This window comes from Nannobrachium achirus (assembly GCF_963921795.1).
Source record: "Nannobrachium achirus genome assembly, chromosome: 8".
Classification (NCBI taxonomy): domain Eukaryota; kingdom Metazoa; phylum Chordata; class Actinopteri; order Myctophiformes; family Myctophidae; genus Nannobrachium; species Nannobrachium achirus.
This window is the reverse complement of record NC_137817.1, coordinates 54,467,297-54,487,728: the sequence shown is the minus strand read 5'-3', so window position 1 is coordinate 54,487,728 and position 20,432 is coordinate 54,467,297. Positions and strand designations below refer to the sequence as shown.

Genomic DNA, 20,432 nt, shown 5'->3' with positions numbered 1-20,432 from the left:
GACAGACCACCCGTTTTAATGACGGGCATGAAAGCGCTGTAGACTCTGATGTTCTGTGCTGCTCAGAGGGGCCTGACAGCGTCTCACTCTGTGGGGGATTAGAGTTAGCAGTGGTGGAAGAGGTATTCAGACGGAAGTGAAAAGAAGAAATCACACCTAGTGTGAAGTGAGCTGCGCTATTTATGAGTTCATCATTAATTAAAGAATGAATGTGACCATAATTCACTAAACGCATATCAAACATATAATTTTCCGAATGTCTGTCTGAGTGAGTGTCTGTCTGAGTGAGTGTCTGTCTGTCACAGCGTTTCTCCTCAGTGGCTGGAGCAATTGATCTGAAATCGCATCACCATAAGCATATGAACACACCTGACATAACTGTGAAGCCCGTTTGTCACTTTCACAAATCATCATATGCTGTATATTAGCATTTTTATGGTGTATCTATTAGGGATGTTCCTAGCGACTAATTTCACTGACGTGTACACGACAATTTTGTAAACGAATAATCGACTAGTCGAAACTTTTTTTTTTTTTATTATTATTGTAATTTCACACAGAAAATAGCCAAAACTGAGCACTTCGATCTATTAGGGCAAACCTCGTTTGAAAAAAGTATCAAGAGTATATAAAAGCCTTTTAAAATGTTATATAATATTGAAATCTTGCTCAAATTTATCAATTACGTCATTGCGTGAATCTGGGTCAGATCAATAATTAGCGCATCAGTCTCAGCTTGGTCGCTACAACAGCTGCTGACTGGAGTCGCTATACTAACTGAGCAACAGCTCTGTTCTCTGCAAAGTTAGCTACATAATGGTATTCCATACTCAGCCAATGTATGATTAAGCATTCTCCTTGGCTTGTTCTCACCTCAAAATATGGATTAATTCATGGACCGGATCACAGATGCAGCGTGCAGGCGAGTGATTCACATCCAGTATCTTTAAGATACACGTCGCTTAATTGCTATTAATTTACTTGCGCAGCGGACAGCCTGCCTGATGTGTGGCTGCGTGCAGCCATGCACACTCACTGCAGGTCAGTGCGACCACTGCAGCGCGCAACAGTCAGTCAGACTGTGACACAGACAGTCATGCTCCGCAAATCAACCAAGGGATTGCTTAATTTGCTTGTTAAAAAGTAACATTTTATTAAGACAAGACAGTAATATGGGCGCAGAGTGTAAATGTTTAATAAAGTTAATATCTCAATAATTAAAAATATATTTAATAGAATAATCGAATTGTATTTTCAAAACGAATAGTGGTTTACAAACCGTGTACACAGATAACCGAATACACGCGCACATCCCTAGTATCTATATCTATTCTGCATCTAGCATGAGGCATATCTATTCTGCATCTAGCATGAGGCAACATGTTTAACCAGCTGTGTGTGTGTGTGTGTGTGTGTGTGTGTGTGTGTGTGTGTGTGTGTGTGTGTGTGTGTGTGTGTGTGTGTGTGTGTGTGTGTGTGTGTGTGTGCGCAGGCGGGTGGGGGGGTGGGGGGTGGGGGGTTACACAGTATCTCTGTAGCCATTAAACGAAACGGGTATTTCTTACATTGATGCTCCTACATATTATCATGCAAGCACCAGTTAAAGTTACTTTCCATCCCTCATATACTGTGTGCACAGTGCACATCCCATAACCCACACACTGCACATCATTTCAGAGCTCATATCTTTGAACGGGTAAGGGCTAGTTATGATGATTTAAAAGACTTTAAACTAGCGATTGAAAACATAAAGTGTTTACTAAGATAATAATAAAATCAAGTGTAAAGTTCACCAAAACACAGTGGTGTAAAGTAACTAAGTACTGTACTCAAGTAGAATTTTTAGGTATTTGTACTTTACTTGAGTATTTCCAATTTTACTTCTACTCCACTACATCTCGGATGCAAATCTACTTTGCAGATATAGATTATAATATTATTATAAAACATACATAAACCAATTTAACCCTATTTTATACCTTGGCTATTTGAAGATAGCCGATCTACAAGCTCACAATGCGTTGCATCGCGACGCGTTGAGATGTAGATTGAGATGTAGATGTAGAATAGATCTGGTTTAATTTCCAGCGAACCAAACTAGCCCCTCCCTTGGTGCCTACACTAGTCCTCTGTGTATCTGGAGAACAGCTCAATCGATCGACTTCAAACTTGCTGCATGGCATGTATCTCCGAGGGACGTGCTGGGCCCCTGATTCAGCCCGGGAAAAAGAGTTGGAGAGGCCCTCATTGCGCGCTATAGAGAGAGATCTCTCTCTATAGCGCTGCTGCTACTCAAAGATTTGCCATTTCAGATCATGACAAGTGACAAGCCAGTGGGCCAATTACATGAGTTATATTTCGTCGTTGTCGGGTGGAAACCTTATGTCCAAAACCGTGAAAACAGCTGATCTACAAGCACACAACGCCTCGCCGTGCGAGGCGTTGTGTGCTTGTAGATCTGCTGTTTTCTCTACTTTTGTGCAAACAGTTTAATTTTTACTTTTGTGCAAACAGTTTAATTCTTTTCCTAATGGCCGGCCTGGACCGGCCAGGAATGAACCGGCCGTTCGGGAGTTGTCCCGCTTTTCCCAATGGCCAGCACGTCCCTGCCGGGGAGTGAAGTGGGTCAGATCAGTGGTTCGATCTCCATTATAAATCCACACATATGGAGATCCCCTAACATCATCCGAACTATAATTACGGTAATGTGACAACGGGTCTGTTTGCATAACCAAAGGGGAATGCTTTCCCGACAGGCATTGCACTAGAGTCTCGCTGTTATTCACCACATTGGACATCGCATTAATGGGATTTTTGATATACAGTATCAAACTGAAACTGTAATAAATACACTGATCGTTCTTGAGGAAAACTTAGTTTAAAAGCTGCTGTATATCTCAGCCAGCCCTGAGCAGAGAGCTGTGGGATTTGGCCTGCTATTCGGGATCAGAATCTTAAACACTTTATGGCTCTGCCATGCCAAAAACTGCAGCATATGGACATATAGGACTCACATACAGTACAGTATGGTGTAACAGAACATACTGTACTTTCACATAGTGAGTGAACTACCCATGGAGACAGTACTTACAGCTTAAAGCAGGGGTTTTCACACTTCTTTGCCTCAGGGCACCCGTGTAAATAACCTTTTCAAGCGTCTTTGGGTGCTTAGAAAAGCGCTATATAAATTTGAGTTACACTGTTGAATTACACCGTTCATTTTTAGAATCTTATATCATATTATGCAACGTAAATATGCACATCTTTCCACCCGAGATACGATATATGTCATAGAGAAATATCCGTTTCCATTAGAATAAATTGAAAATAACTTTTATACTTGGGCGTTAAACCACTTGAACCCCAGTCCCCAGCATCCTTATTCTGGGGGGGAAAGGTTCACCAAAAATAGCCGATCTGCTGTTTTTTGGGTGAAGAGAGTTGAGGTAGATGGAAAAAGAACTCATCAAGTACAAATAAGGTTAAACTGAAGTGATATTGATGAATTCCAAATATTATCTAAGTATTCTGAGGCACGCCTGGACAGGCATCATGGCACCCACTTTGGGAAACCCTGGCTTAACGAGGCATTTCACCCATTTTCACCCATTATCGTCAAGTCATATAATGTAATTGGTCCTCACTAAAATGCTCGTTATGAGGCTTCCTTGTCTTATAATGAGGGCACCGTTTCTGTCTACTCGCTGGGTCTCCCAGATTGGGCTGTGATAGACAGTTCAGAAACCTGTCTACCAAAGACACCCATCAGAAGGAATCCAAGCTAATGGAAAGCACAGCCTTTTGTCTTCCAGAGAAGTTAGCATGCTGATACAGAATTAATAGATTTTTCTTAAATATTGTTTGAAACCCTTACACTGTCCACAGCCCACCTCCTCCAAGACGAAGGGAACATTAGTTATTATGAAGATAACCCATTACACCCCGAGGCCGATTCTACAAATGCCTTTCAAATCAGTATAGTTCCCGAACCTTTTTTCGTGACAAGGACCCCCAAATTAATATATCGTCGTTTTCGGGTGAAAATGTCCAAAACCGTTCGTTTTGCATTTGCCATTTTAAAAATGATTTAAACTAGTGAAGACAGCCGATCTACAAGCACACAACGCCTCGCACCGCGAGGCGTTGTGTGCTTGTAGATCGGCTGTTTTCACTACTTGTGTGCGACGGCCTTGTATGATGAAGCAGGGCTTTACTTTACGAAAGAACATACAAATTTGAAACTTGGAGATACAAGGTTTCTGCCCGACAACGACGATATATTTGGCCGCGGACCACAATCTGAAAATGTCTTGTGCCAAGGAGCCCCAGCCCCAGGAGTGTTAAAACAATTTTTTTTTTTTAATCTATCACTTTCACGATGATAAAAACTGTTTAGAAATAGCAGATGTTCAAACTCGTTGCCGGTTTTAACAGGATACAATTGAGAAAATGGGTGAAGTGCTCCTTTAGCAGAAGTGACAGTGCAGCATGTTATTAGGCAGTGTGAACATCAGTGCCAAACGTAGCGTGAGTAGTTAGAGAGACGCTGGTGTCTTGTCGGATCCCCTCTTCCACTCCACTTCCACTCCCTCAGATTGCTGGCCAGCTTTTCTGGCCATGCAGTCTGCTCTGCGCTCAGTGCGCTGGCATGTGTGGATTAATTCTTTGCCTGTTATCTGGCCTAGATGTAATAAGGAAGCTCCTGGATGGCAGTGTGTTAATCAGCTTGGGAAGCCAAGAGCACTTCTCTTCTCTTTCCCTCCACTCAGCGGGGGAAAGTAGCCAAGTAGATTTACTCGAGCACAACAGCACTTGAGTACTATTCTGAGGTGCTTTTGCTTCACTCGAGCGTGTGCATCATTCAGTTCTTCCTTCTCCGCTACATCTCAGACTCGGAGAAAAACATTGTACTTTTTTCTTCTACTATTATTATTTGACAGCTTTAGTTACCAGTTACTGCAGATTTAGAATAAGCCCTATTCACGGCCCGCCCACTCAGCATACCCCCGGTGCTGAAGTCACGTTTTGAAGGGGTAAAACCCTGCTAAGCCTATAGAGTTAACACAGAAATCGCTAATTTAATGCAATTTCCGAATAGTACAGTATAAAATACGGCTAGCATGATCAAAAACACAAGATAGTAAAAGGCACAAAGCGTTATAATTTACTTTACCGTTCGAAATAATGATTTGTTGGCTTTAAGTCCAGCTACTTCTGTTATAGTTTCCCCTTCTAAATTGATGTCAGCACCAGGAAGTTGCTGAGTGGGCGGGCCGTGAATAGGGCTTATTAAGCCCCATTTTATACTTCAACTTGAAAATAGCCGAACTAGTAACTACAACCTCATGTTGTGAGCTTTTAGATCTGCTATTTTTTGAAAGATTCTTGACAATTCTAAAACTAGCGAAATCATTTGTGAAATGTGACCTTCATACTTTTACTCACAGGGCCTTTTCAAAAGATGCTAAGCTCAGCTCAGCTCAACACGTTCCCACAATTTAACCAGCATATATATTGACTGTGTCAATTCTTGTTTTCACTAGGGCTGTCTTTTTGTATGTTGTGGTATTGCTACTTTTACTTGAAGTAAAAAGATGGGTGTACTTCTCTCACCACACTGGCAGGGTGTTAATCAGGTTGGGAATCCAAGAGCACTTCTTCTTCTCTTCCCCTTCCCTTTCTCTCCACTGCATCTCCTCCTCCCGCACCCCGCTCCCTTCCCTTCCCCTCCAACTGATAGCTGATTGCACACCGCAGACACATCGGAACGGATTAAGTTAACCCGTTCAGAACGGGTACACAGTATTTTGTATTTATGTTATGCTTTAACTATTGAAAAATAGCAGATCTACAAGCTCACAGCGCGCGCTGCGAGCTTGTAGATCTGCCATTTTTGAAAAATCGTGAAATTTTGAATTTTTACCCGATTCTATAAGTGTCTTTTGAATCCTTCTATGGTTTTTTGGGAAAAACCTATGTTTCTATGTCAGCAATCTGGCCAGCCATCGTCAAAGAAAAGGTCCTTTTCACTTAACTGGAGCTCAGTTAGTCTGTTCTTGAGAGACTACTATGTCAGTGGTTCTCAAACTTTTTCATGTGAAGGACACCCAAAATGATATGTATTTGGCCACGGACCCCCATCTCAAAATATTTAGTTCCAGGGACCCCCCAGAAGCAAAATTGGAGTTACAGATGTTCGCTTTGAAAATACATATATTCAAAGATTTGCTCACATTTTCACGACTTTTTCAAAAATAGCAGATCTACAAGCTCGCAGCGCGGCACTCGGTGCCGCGCTGTGAGCTTGTATATCTGCTATTTTTCACTGGTTAAAGCAGTCAATAATCCTAGGCCTAAATGGATTAACATGATGACAGAGCCACCTACCAGGAGGCCCCCACCGGGCATCCAGGGAGTAACTTGTCAGAACCTGAGGCTCACGGGCAAATATTGAGGGTATTAATCCTTACCGTAATGGCCTCGACAAGATTTAAGTCTTGCCTCTGGGCGCGGCTTGAAGCGCAGACTATTAAATCACCCAAATGAAGCACTCCCACTTGGTTCTTTGCAGACGTTCGCTGTGATTATTGCAACCGAATAAATGAATTTGCCACAGTTACTTACTGTTTTTCTGGTTTTCTAGAGGAAAATATACTACGTGTTGCCAGCCAGGGGAATTTCGATACTTTCTTAGTGTGATGAGCATTTCATGAAGGTGAAATTGCAGTGTGAAAAGATTTGTTCTAATTAAAAATGCGGTGATTTGTTGTGAAATCCCACCGTGTTTTTTTTTTTTTCTTTTTTTTAACAGCATGTGAGACAAGTTTCAGAGATGCTGTGTGAATAAGTTACCTCTCTGCTGTCGGTGTTAGCTGGTAATTGATGAAAATGTAAAATTCAAATACCAAATCACACCCTTCTTCAGTACAAACCAAACTACCTAACGTATGTGTGCTTAATTTAAGTTTGACGATAGAATTTTAAATACTGTAACCCACACAGAGTAGAAGGATTCAGCAACTGTTTTAATAACTCAGGCTAGAGAAAAGTATTTTTTTGTGTGTCTGCTCTGCTCCTCAAGAGTACTCGAAGATCTCTGAACTTTTCATTAAGGTGCTGCTGTCGCTCCTTTAACCCAGTAAGAGCTGAGGCCGGTTCTACAAATGTCTTCTACAGTTTTCTTAAAAACCTATGTTGAAATGTTGAATGTTTCGATATCAGTGGTGCTCTAACGTCCTTGGACCCCACTTTGATAACCAATGTGCTAAAAAAAAACAAAAAAAACACTTGCCGTGCTTCATCAAAAACAAAACAAAAAAGCCTTTCGTTTTTCTCTCTCTCTCTCTTTCTCATGACATTCTGGGATGGAGCGGTCCCCAGCACTCCCTGCCAGCACTTTCCTGCCAGAGAGAAATGCTACGTTATGGACAGTGTGCAGGGACGTGCTGGGCCCCTGATTCAGCCCGGGAAAAAGAGTTGGAGAGGCCCTCATTTTTTTTTTTTTGTTATATTTCGTTGTTGTCGTTTCGTTGATGTCCAAAACCGTTTGTTTTGTATTTATCATTTTAAAAATGATTTAAACTAGTGAAAACAGCCGATCTACAAGCACACAACGCCTCGCACCGTGAGGCATTGTGTGCTTGTAGATCTGCTGTTTTCACTACTTTTGTGCAACAGCCTTGTATGATGAAGCAAGGCTTTGCTTTGCGAAAAAATGTATAAATTTGAAACTTGGAGATACAAGGTTTCTGCCCGACAGTGACGATTTACTTTGTTGGCCGCCCAGCCTCCAAAATGGAACGAAGGCCAACATTTTATTTTAATTTTTTTTCCTAATGGCCGGCCTGGAATGAACCGGCCGTTCGGGAGTTGTCCCGCTTTTCCCAATGGCCAGCACGTCCCTGACAGTGTGACTTCTTCAATGTGCCTTTGTTTGGTTTTGGTCTGGGTTGTTTACCTCTGTGTGTTTTTGTGTCTTTCCGTCACAGGCCTCCTCATAGGATCAGGCTGCGCCCTCTACCCACTGGGATGGGACAGTGAGGAGGTACGACAGACCTGCGACAACCTCTCAGACCAGTTTGAACTAGGTAAGCTTTTACACCGCCCGGGGGGGTCCGGGGACCACTTAGGGAAACTGCTTTGGAACTCACTGTGATGGGATTATATCGACAATGTACCTTCATCGAGGTATCAGCATGCAAGGTATACATACTGAAGGTGGCTTGAAATGAGGTATTGGTGTATGTGTCAAATTAATTAGCAGACACACGATGCATATAAATAATGTAAAATATTCAGTAACAATGCCATGATAACTCTGTAAATATGTAATCGTCACTGATCGTGTGCAAATGTGTAACAGTTGTGTAAAGCCAGAGGAGCTGCTTTGCCAATCCTCAAATCCCCAACACGTGATAGTGGAAGCCCAGCATGTATTTATATAATACTGACTGTATGTGCAGTACATCCACGTATACTGCTATATTACTAATATTGCCATGTTACTTGAGGGCCCCTCTGAATCCTCCTAGCTCATATAACTCCATACATACTGTACACAGCTATATAAATACTGTCTTATTTCATCAGCCTGGTGCAAAATGATAGATAATTAATGCTTAAGCCTCTTTAGAGAGAAAGAACTAATCAGAGGTGCCATTTCAGGAAAGAAATGGGGATGGCAAAAAAAAGAAAAAGGTTATCACTTAACTACTGAAACCCTATATGGTTGAGTGGAGTCCGTCAGGGCTCTAGGGTCTTTCTTTTCTATTTTCTGTTATTGTGAGGAAACTATGAAAATTGCAGATCGACAAGCTCACAACGTGTTGCGTTGCAACACGCTGTGAACTTGTATATCTACTATTTCCTGCGAAAGCTTTCCCCACAATACCGGTGCTGGGGTTTAAGTGGTTGAACCAGATTTGAAAGACAGCAAAAATATAGTGCCTTTATTCAAGGCACTTTACAGAGATTGTCCATTACATTCACCCATTCACACATTCATACACCCATGGCAGAGGAAACCATGCAAGGCACCAACCTGCTCACCAGGAGCAACTAGGGGTTCAGACAGAGTCTTGCTCAAGCACTCTTCGACACCAACTCTGGGGGAGCCCGGGATCGAACTGGGAACCCTTCGGGAATCCTCCATGTTCTAATGGTGGTTTCTCTACCCCTGAGCCACTGTTGCCCCTAAAAGCAAGCACTGTCCAGTCTGTCCTCCAGTGAGCTAATAACTTAGATCTTGTCCAGATCTGGGTCTGCATGTGCCTTCAACATGATGCACAGTGAGTTTTGACAAAGTAGAAATTAACAAGTGGGTCGTCTCCTTCATTCAGGCACATAATGTCCTTGAAAAATGAATGAACTTAGGTGAGGTTCTGTCCCAATCTCTGCTCTCTGCTCTGTGCCCTGTGTGTGTGTGTGTGTGTGTGTGTGTGTGTGTGTGTGTGTGTGTGTGTGTGTGTGTGTGTGTGTGTGTGTGTGTGTGTGTGTGTGCGCGCACGTGTGTTCCAGAATTCCATGAATTCCAGACTTGTGAGCAGCACTCCATTCTGCATTATTGTTAGCAGACGGTACATTCTCCACCTACTGCTGAATTATGTCAGTTGACCAAGCGTTCCGTTTGTTTTAAGAGGCAAAAAGACGTTTTAGTGCATTCGTGTCAGCACGGCCGACCCCTGTTTCACACAAGGAGGGGACATTTTAAAGGTTCCAACAAAAATGTCAAACATTTAACTTTACAACGTTTTATCCTGAGGGCAAACACTGCGGTGCCAAGTCAATGATGGCAAAGTGGTTATTTAAAGGTCTCTTTGACATTAAGTAGAGTCAAAGACAGCTTACATGTAGGTTTAAATGTACAATGATAACATGGATTATGACATTGATTGAAGAAATGCATAGTAAAGATATACTACAGTATGCTGTGCATTCAAAACAGATCGTACCCATTATGATTTAAGAAAATCATCTCCTCAGTGGTTCCCAAACTTTTCAAATCGAGACCCAAAAGAGAGATTAGACGTTTGCAGGGAACCCAAACTAGTGTGAAAATTGCAGATCTACAAGCGCAAATGGGTGCTATTGTCACAATGTAAATCATTTTGCAACGTTATGTTGCTCTATATTATCCTGCCAACCAATTACTGTGGAAGTTGGACCTTTTAAGGTCGATGAAAATCGGCATCACAGATTTATACAATATGTAGAGGGGGTCCCTGCTTCATCTCACTCTCAGCTAAGGGGGTCCTTGGCCTGAAAACGTTGAAGACCCCTGCTGTAAGAGTTCCATTTGTGCTGGGGACCCCGTAGAACCCCACCATCACGGACAGCCAGAAGTCCTCAGACCCCATGTTGAGAGCCAACTGTTCTATGCCCCATGAACGCCAACACAGAATACCTTGCGTGAACCCATAGACTGTATAAAAGATATGGACAAAGCGAAGCCATTGGTTTCTATGCAGCGCAAATGACACAATATGGGTCCTTGGCAGGGGTGTTGCCATCATAGATTGTAAAGGCACAAGAGGATGCTATTGGCTGCCAACGGTCACGTGCAACCGCAGAGATACATGGGAGAATGTGGTCAGAGCCTCCCGAAATACAGCACACGAAGAAGAACACAACCGGCTGGTATTAGTTTAGTTGGCAATGCCCCCCGCAACTTTATCATCAATTTTAACATAAATGGGACCTTATTTTCACAAAACGCATATAATCGTGATTGAAAGGCAATTTTTAACTAGCGATAGGAAGCATAGGAAGTATTATGAAAATATTAATTAAGGTTAGAAAACTAAAAGGGAAAATGAATGGGGTCCAATGGAGAACAATTTTTTTTGCGATCGGCTGTGGGGGAAAACAGCGCAACTAGCGGCCAATCATAGGAAGTTTTAGTTCCGTATTGGAGTCATTTTAAATCGGCGGAACTATGCCCCTGCGTGAACCCCATAATAAAGTCATAAAGTGCTCCTGAGCTGTGTGTGCGAGAGAGAACCACTGATTAGAATTGTGTTGTATTGGCAAGCAGTACAGTAGGATGGTAATCTACAGTGCCACAGTAACTCACATTCATGATCAAGGTATAAACATGCTCTCACATTCCTGTCACCCACCCACAGTGCTGAGCCATTAGGTTTTTTATTCACATTGGTTGGATTTCTTGCTCGAACGTCACTGTCAATTTACTGTAGATCGTTATAACGGCTGGATCTGGAGGAGGGGTGAATACTGGCTCCAGGGCAAACATTGCAGTGGCCATGACTTTATTATTTTTTCTTCAAAATGTTGTATTAACATATATAGGCTGAGAGAGTACGTTGACAATAAGTGTCAGGACTTGAAACAATGAAATTAAATGAAGATCAAACACATGTTTAATATTTGAACCCATTAAAGGGGAAGACCACCCATTTTCAATATTGAACTATGTCATTAATATAACTTAGAGGAGTTGTGTGGAAATAGAAAAAAAGTTCCCCCTCTTCTGTGTTGCCTAGAACTGGAGGATTGATCTTGGGGTTTGTATTGTAAAGTACAATGTGTGATGTCATCAAGTTGTGATTGGCAATGCAAACCCCAAAATCAATCTTCCAGTTCTAGGCAACACAGAAGAGGGGGAACTTTTTTTTTTATTTCCACACAACTCCTCTAAGGTATATTAATGACATAGTTCAATATTGAAAATGGGTGGTCTTCCCTTTAAGGCCAAGATCGTATTATTACGCAATATTTTATGCTTTAACTATTATAAATAGCAGATGTACAAGCTTGTAGATCTGCTATTTTTGAAAAAACGTGAAAAATTTTGCAAGTCTTTGAATATTCTGACCCGATCTTTGACCCGACTTCTAAATCCTTCCTTTAAATCAGTGGTTCTCAAACATTTTCATCTCAAGGACCCCCAAAATTACATGTATTTGGCCACGGACCCCCTTCTCAAAACATGTTGTTCCAGGGACCCCCCAGAAGCAAATATTTGAGTTACAAACATTCGCTTTTAAAAAGATATATTCAAAGACATGCAAAAAAAAATCTAGATTTTTCAAAAATAGCAGATCTACACGAGTGCCGCGCTGTGAGCTTGTAGGCTATATCTGCTATTTTTGAGCGGTGGTGACGCCGCTCCTTAGAATGGCCGTGTGTGTATGTCTGTAGCCTGAGGTGTATGCAGGAGTGTGTATCCGTGTATGTGTCTGTAGCCTGATGTTGAGTCTAGCCTGAGCATCAATTGCAACAAACACGCACGCACACGCACACACGCACGCACGCACATACACACGCACGCACGGCCATGTGTGTATCAGTGTATGTATGTATGTATGTATGTATGTATGTATGTATGTATGTCTGTCTGTGGGTCTGTAGCCTGGAGTTAGTGGAGTAACACTGCTTGACCAAAGAGGGTGCTGTTGTGTCTAGCCTGAAAATCAACTGCAACACTCTCTCTCTCTCTCTCTCTCTCTCTCTCTCTCTCTCTCTCTCTCTCTCTCTCTCTCTCTCTCTCTCTCTCTCTCTCTCTCTCTCACACACACACACACACACACACAGGGAGGGGGGGGGGGGGAGGGTCACACACACACACAGGGAGTAGAGCCCCATACAGGGAGGACACACACACACGATGGATGGATTTGTTTTGCTGTTGCGCAGCCTCCACGACCACCGCTCAGTTCACACGGGTGTGATTTTTATTCATTCAGCAGAACATTACAAGAACTGCTGGCAGTCTCTGTGTGCTACTGATCACCAGCTAATGGCCTCCTGCCGTGTCTATTTCTGTAATAGGGGAAACAATTATGCTCATTGACTGTCATTATTGTGACTGAACTGTAGTTTAATGTCTTGCCTTGTGAAACAACTACAAAGTATTCTTCTTCTTCTTACATAGTTCCGCCAGCAGCCTAGACACTGTAAAGGTGTATTGCTGCCCTCCGCAGTCAGTGATGTGCACTGCATGTTATTCTGTTCTTAGATTTTACCACAAAGTCACACACCAAGCTCAGACAACCAACTTATGGGCACAAAATACAAAAAAGTATTAAAAAAAGATTAAAAAATCTAAATACTTGGTCAGTACTTGGTCTATAATACTGACCAGATACTGCCACCAAGATACTATCCTGGTGACATTTCACATAGTATTTTTATTTTGTATTTTGTGCCCATCTCTGACAAGATAATCAAATGTCAGTTTGTTTCAAACTGTTGGCAAAATATTTCATCAGGTCCAGTTTAGATAATATCTTCCAATTGAAACTGCATAAAGTATTGCTCTCCAATAACATTTGTGCTAGTCAAGTTTTGGATTTAATTTGGTTAACCACTTTACAGATCAGCAGCTTAGCACAATGTGTGTTAATATCTTTCAACTTAACGGTAACATTAATTCCTCCATTTTCCACTTTCTCTCGTACCACGCATTTGAAAAAAATACAGACCGTAAAATCCTCAAGTGTTGATGAGGCGCCGCGTTTCAAGCTTGTGGATCTGCTACTTTGTATTTTTTTGTGTGACGCTGTAGTATGATCAAGTAGGGCATTCATTTAGAAGCAAAAACTAAAAAAACACAAACACCTTCCGTAGCCATACCCTTCTCCACTGACCAACTATCAGAGGAATAGCCAAGAGTACATTTGACTTGAGTACTGTTACTTACTGTAGGTAAATCCTTTTAGTTTTTTGGTTGTTGTACTGCAGGGTTCCCCAAATAGTTTACCCCAAGGTCCGAATTATGTCTAGGGTACCAAGCCGAGGGCCACAACATTGCAGGGGGCGACGGTGGCGTTTCCGCTACTCCAGCAACAGTTCAGATATCGTCACTGTCGGGCAGAAACCTCGTATCTCCAAGTTTAAAATGTGTATGTTTTTTGGTAAAGCAAAGCCCTGCTTCATCATACAAGATCGTCGCATAAAACTAGTGAAAACAGCAGATCTAGAGCGTTGTGTGCTTGTAGATCGGCTGTTTTCACTAGTTTAGTAAATCTTTTAGATGATAAATACAAAACGAACGGTTTTGGACATACAAGGTTTCCACCCGACAACGACGATATACCGTACTAGTGTTGTTGCTGCTCTTATACTACCATTATTACTGGGGTTGGTGGGGGCCAGACAGTAACCAATTGGGGAACCCTGTTGTACTGTAATGAAGCTAACGCTATCCCTCTCTCTCTCTCTCCCCCTCTCTCTCTCCCCCTCCCTCCCTCCCCTCCTCCTCCCAGGTTCGTGTCAGATCGGCTGGGCGTATTACTGCACCGGGGCGGGAGCGGCGGCCGCCATGCTGCTGTGCACCTGGATGGCCTGTTTTGCAGGGAAGAAACAGAAGCATTACCCCTACTAGAGAAGAGAGGAGAAGAGAGGGCGGGGTACACGACAAACGCTTCATTTATGCTCCGTTGAACGATGGCGTCACAAACTGAAAATAGACCCCGACCAGCTCGAGAGCCGCTCACACACGGGCCGCGTGACAAGGTGTCGAAGTCGCGGGGGATGGATGGATGGAGCGGGGGGGAACTTCCGGTTACTTTTTTTAAAATTCTTAACGGGAGGAGTCTACGTGCTACCTGGCATCCGACCTGCCGCAGTACAAACTCGATAACAAATGTATTGAGTACCCAATATCAATAAGCTTTGGATTGGGCTTATCAAGCTTGTTATCGAGCATAGCGGCCCATGATGTCACGTTTAAACAATCAACACAAGAGGTACTATCAAGAGGTACTATTCATAATATAAAGCCATTTAACACTTGTTGCATACTAATGAATGATTGTTTTAATGATATTTAATGATAATAGTGGTTACGTTTGTCAATTGTCATCTTCAAAGATGGTGGTCAGCCAGAAACTGGCCAATACAAAGAGATACCAGTTTTGTTCAGAATTTGTTCTGAAATCTGAAATCTGAAAACAAATGAAAACACTTAAGAGTGGGCTCGATGAAAGCCCGGCTCAATATGCAGGATCGATAAGGTGCTCATTATCAATAAAAATGAACGAGCTCCATTCCTACTCGCGGCACGCCGGACGCTTGATAACCACGTGTCTCCCACGGGAAATGTTGTGAACTGGACACGTCCTTCTTCCGTCCGTGTCCCATCCCCCCATTCGCCGATTCGGCACGAACTTGTCGCACAGCCCGTGTGTGAGCTCACGACGGCGTGAGTCTGCTATTTTTCGGGGCACCGTTGACACCGTCACAAGACAAAGCATAAACGCTAGCTTTGAAAAAGGACAAGCAAGGGGACGACCACAAAAGGACCCCCTCCACCCACACCCCCACTCACCCACCCCCCCCAACGGGCAGCCGGGAGAAAAGGGAGCAAAAAAAAGAAAAAAAAAAAAACTCTGCCTGGAGGGACTCTGGAAGCAGACCAGAGCAGTACAGCACAGCACAGTGAAGCACCAAAGACACTTAAAAGTCATAAGGGTGTACATCATGGGACAAGTTGCTCAGCTGACGGCAACTGCAGCAGGGACTTTTATTTCTTCTCTTCCGCAATGCAGCACACACACACACACACGCACGCACGCACGCACGCACGCGCACGCACACGCACACGCACACGCACACACACACACACACACACTAGGGCTGTCACAATTATTACATAATCGGAAATAGCAGATCTACAAGCTCACAACGCGTCGCATCGCGACGCGTTGTGAGCTTGTAGATCGGCTATTTCCACTATCAATGTTATTAGTAGAAAGTTGACAAATATGTCCATAATTTCTTTGTATATTTAGGTTATTTGTCATATCTGCCATGTGCAACTTCAAAGCCTAAAAGCCAAACAGAAATGTAATTATCAACGACAAAAACACAATTAAATCGTTAATCGCCAATTATTTGAATGACAATTAATCATCATGTAAAATTTCATATTGTGACAGCCCTAACACGGACACGCACACGCACACGCACGCACGCACGCACGCACGCACGCACACACACACACACACACACACACACGCACGCACGCACACACACACACAGCTTTGAAAAGACCTGGAACACGTTCTTCCGACAAGCTATTCTTTTAAAGAGGAAAATCTGTACTATGGACCAATCCTATTTGTAATAATTGTTATGATGTATTATTATGTAACTATCTCTTTTTTTTGTAAAGAGTGCTCTATATCGTTTCGTTTGTTTTTTTTCCCCCCGACGTCCGATTCGATGTCTTTCACCCCTTTTTTCTGGCCATCGTTGTTGTTGTTGTTCTTGTGGTTTGTCCGTCCTTGTGTGCGTGTGTGTGAGCGCGTGTGCGTGTGCCCACGCGTGCGTGCGTGTGAGTGACACAGACTTAAGTAATATTACTTCCGTTGTCACGGTTGGTGACATGTTTTGTGTATCCCTCTCCCACGGCACGTTCTTGCCTTAAAACACAGAAATGCAATAATAATAAATAATCTCTATAAACGTACGTAAAAGCAATCCGATGTCGGCTGCACCGCTTCTCAAACACAGCCTTGTTCTTCTTCTTTTCTTTCTCTCCCCCACCTCCCAAGACTCGGAAAGCGTAATCCTCCTAGTTTTATTTAACGTTATCTCTTCAGTCGTGTTCGTACGATGATGTATTTTATCATGTTAGCATACGTCGTTTTTTGTATTCACACTTGCAGTTATTCTTTTTTTGGCCCACAATGTTTTTTTTGGGGATTTGTAAATAAATGTTTATCTAAATCCTGTGCCTCAATGTGTGTGTGTTTTATGTATCATTTAAGCTGCCCTCAGAGCAGCATTAGGAAAGTGCCCTTAACATTGTTTGATTGATTGATTGATTGATTGATTGATTGATTGATTGAGGACTTTATTAGAAGTTTGCATAGGAAAAGGTACAGTTTCATGATGGTACAGTTCACTGGTACAAGGTCTACTAAAAGGAGATCCATGAAAAGACTAAGCTTATTTCCACAGGAAACCATTAAAGTATCTCATATAACATTGAATGACAGACGAATAGAACACAGTACTATGCAGTAGATATGTAAGGAAGATTAAAAAAGAAAGAAAAAGAAAACAGTAAGTCTAAACAAACAGAAAGTATATACAAAGAAGGGGCAGGGGAGGGTAGGGCTGGGCTAGGTTTGTTTTTTACCAGTTGCGAACGGCTGCTGCCTGTAAGTGGTTTTTCAGGGCAATTTTAAAGGATGCTAGTGATCCACACTCCTTTATGGCCTTCGGTAAGGCTTTCCACATTTTGGTGGTATAGCAGAAGAATTCTATATACCTGTAGAAGGCTATAAGCTTTAGTACAGTATATTACACTCATTGCTACCTACATCAATTATCTTTTCAGGACCACAATATTTTGCTGCTATTCTGATAGTTTTTGTCTTGATTTGTCCATTACTGAAGAGGTGTTATTCTCATTATCTTATTTGTAATACAATTTTTAAAGTTTTAATTAAACGCAAATCTGTGTCACTTGAACCACTTTAACCATTATTTTATGCTTCTACTATTTTGGCAAATCATGAAAATTTGATTTTTCAATGGGGGGTCCCTGGAACAACATATTTTGAGATGGGGGTCCGCGGCCAAATACATGTAATTTTGGGGGCCCTTGACATTAAAAAGTTTGAAAACCACGGATTTAGAAGACTTTTATAGAATCGGGTCAAAATATTCAAAGACTTGCACAAATTTTCACAATTTTTCAAAAATAGCTTCAAATCTACAAGCTTGCAGCGCAGCACTTGGTGCCCGGCTGTGAGCTTGTGTTATGTTTCAATAGTTAAAGCATAAAATAATGGTTAAAGTGGTTAAAATCTGTATAAATAGCACTGCTCACGTTTTTTTTTTTAATTATGCAAGGGTATTGGATCAGTACTCACTCAGTATCGACCGATACTCAAGTTATGGGAATCCGAATCGGTATTGGGAAGGACAATCCGGCAACGATACATCTCTAGATTCTCTACACAAAAGCCGAGCGAGCCTAGCTGACACCAGTGAAAAGTCCTCAGGGCTAATTTATCCGTTCTTTTAACTCAGAGAGTTTACACATGCAACCAAATGGACCCGTAAGGGGCCATTTGGTTGCATGTGTAAACTCTCTGAGAGTTAAATTATGACTGAGTATTTCACTTGTGCAGCCGGTTCTCTGAAAGCTGGCATTCCTAGAAGGCTTTCCCATCACCTCTTGACCTCGGGCCGCGTTGAGTTCACACGGGCGTCCATATTGGAAAGATGTGGCGGGATAAGCGTGGGTGGGATTGTGAATCAACTCTCCCAACCCTAAATCCTAAACTTGACCTCACAAATGCCTAATCCTATAACTTTAAACCCTCCCGCCATGAATCTGTTCCTAAAAAGAATTACAAATCTTGTTTAACATAAAACAATCATTTCTCTCGTGAAGACCGGGGAGAATAGTCCTCACACAGTCTGCAGTATTTCTTGAAATTCTATTATACTTTTGGAAAAATTGTAAAAGTTGATTTTATTCATTTTCTTTTTAATTGCTACATTTTTATCCCACAATTTTGTAACCCATTTTTCACCCCGTGTCAATTATCTAATGTAATCCTGGGTGACTGACCTCATGCTTCCTTCTATGCATGTCCAAGTCACTTCTTTTCACCTGACAGGGGGGAGTTTCCCCGGTTGGACGTAGTGCGTGGAAGGAACACGTTATTCCAACCAGTTCCTTTCCCCTCCTCCAGGGGGTGGCAGTATAGAGACCAGGATTACTGCATGTTTTTTTTTGAGGGGAACATGGGGAGAACATGCGAACTCCACACAGAAAGGCCCTTTTGCCAACCCCAACTAGGGTATGGGCACTGATGACGCAGAGGAGAGAACGCGCCCCCAGTGTCCCTGGCGGGAATTGAACCCAGGACCTTCTAGCTGTGAGGTGACAGCACTATCGACTGCGCCACCGTGCCTCCCAGAAAGTTCATCTTCTTTAGTAATATAATTCAACATTTTAAACTTTCATATATTCTAGATATATTTTGCATGCAGTGAAATATTCAAAACCTTTTTTTTTATGGCATAGCTACAGCTCATGAAAATCAAAAATCCATATCTCAAATTATACCAATATTACACGAGACCACTCAAAACAAGGACTTATAATACAGAAATGACAATCTTCTGAAGTCAAGAGTTGCTTGAAGTCCAGTGTGAAGTTTCTGCAGTCAGTGATGATTTGGGGGTGCTATTATATGGCATCTGCATGCTTTTTTTTTTACACAATATTCTATTTGTTTTTAGATGGATCTGTAAGTTAAACAGAAGAGTAAACAACACAATTCGTGGCCCAGAATGCCAAGACTGTGCGCGTCAGATTCCTATGCATCTCCCACTATAAATAGTCTCATCATGCTTTCAGAACGTGAACGACACAGATAGCACTTCCAGAGCCCTCATACAGTATACGGCGCCGCTGTAGTGCATATTACATGCCTCATCAAAGGATGAGCCGGAACTGCCGCTTTTTCAACCAACGCGTTTTGCTATTTTTAGCGTACAACTCCATGCCTCTGACATGCTTTACTCATTTATTTATTATTATTTCATTTGGCTCCTCTTTGTGTGTAACAAACGCCCGCTTTATGGATTGGCTCGAGACCAAGTTATTCAAAGTAGTGGGTGCGTATACAGTACTCTCATTAACACCCTCGCTCGCTCTTTCTCTCTCTCTCTCGCTCTCTCACAATGCATAGCATCCCCCTGATAATACCCCCCCCCCCCCCCCCACCACTCACACACAGGGGCGTCACAACAAGGGGGGGGGGGGGGGAAAGTGGGACTGAGTTACTAGGGCCCAAGGTGGAGGGGCCTTAATTATTTTATACTTTAGATATTGAAAAATAGCTGATATACAAGCTCACAGCTTGTAGATCTGCTATTTTTGAATATTCGTGAAAATGTGTGCAAATCTTTGAATATTTTAAGCGAACATTTGTAACTCAAAAGCTTCTGGGGGTCCCTGGAACTCAAAATTTTGAGATGGGGGTCTGTGGCCAAATACGTATCATTTTGGGGGTCCTTCACATGAAAATGGTTGAGCACCACTGACATAGAAAAAAAATAGCAGATCTACAAGCTCGCAGCGTGAGCTTCTGCTATTTTTCAATAGTTAAAGCACAAAAAGTGAGTGAATCCTTGTACCCAGGGCCCAGAATTTGGTGCGACACCCCTGCACACACACACACACACACACACACACACACCACCTCCGCCACGCTCATCTGAGGAGTCGCTCTCTTCCTCGCTCGCTCGCTCACTACTCACTGTTTAATAAATCAGTAGGGTTCTTCCCCGCATCGCACGTCTGCTGCTGCCGGCTGCTGTGATCTCTCTGCACAGTGGATTGATATCAGCAGCGATTGTTACAAACGGTGTGGACCAGATGTCTCGTGAGCTCCGCTCTGACACATTCAGGTCAAGTGGGAAAGCAAAGCAAAGCAAAG

General features: G+C 42.5%; 1 protein-coding gene across 1 annotated transcript in view; it reads left to right on the top strand.

Moving 5' to 3' along the window:
• Positions 1–15,594, top strand: part of LOC308289323 (LHFPL tetraspan subfamily member 6 protein) — a 127,332-nt gene extending 111,738 nt beyond the window's left edge. Inside the window, exons 3-4 of the mRNA XM_080731000.1 lie at positions 7,989–8,087; positions 14,226–15,594. Coding sequence (XP_080587126.1) covers positions 7,989–8,087; positions 14,226–14,344 — 218 coding nt within the window. The 3' untranslated portion in view covers positions 14,345–15,594. The remainder of the gene's footprint in view (positions 1–7,988; positions 8,088–14,225) is intronic.
• Positions 15,595–20,432: the final 4,838 nt, after the last annotated feature.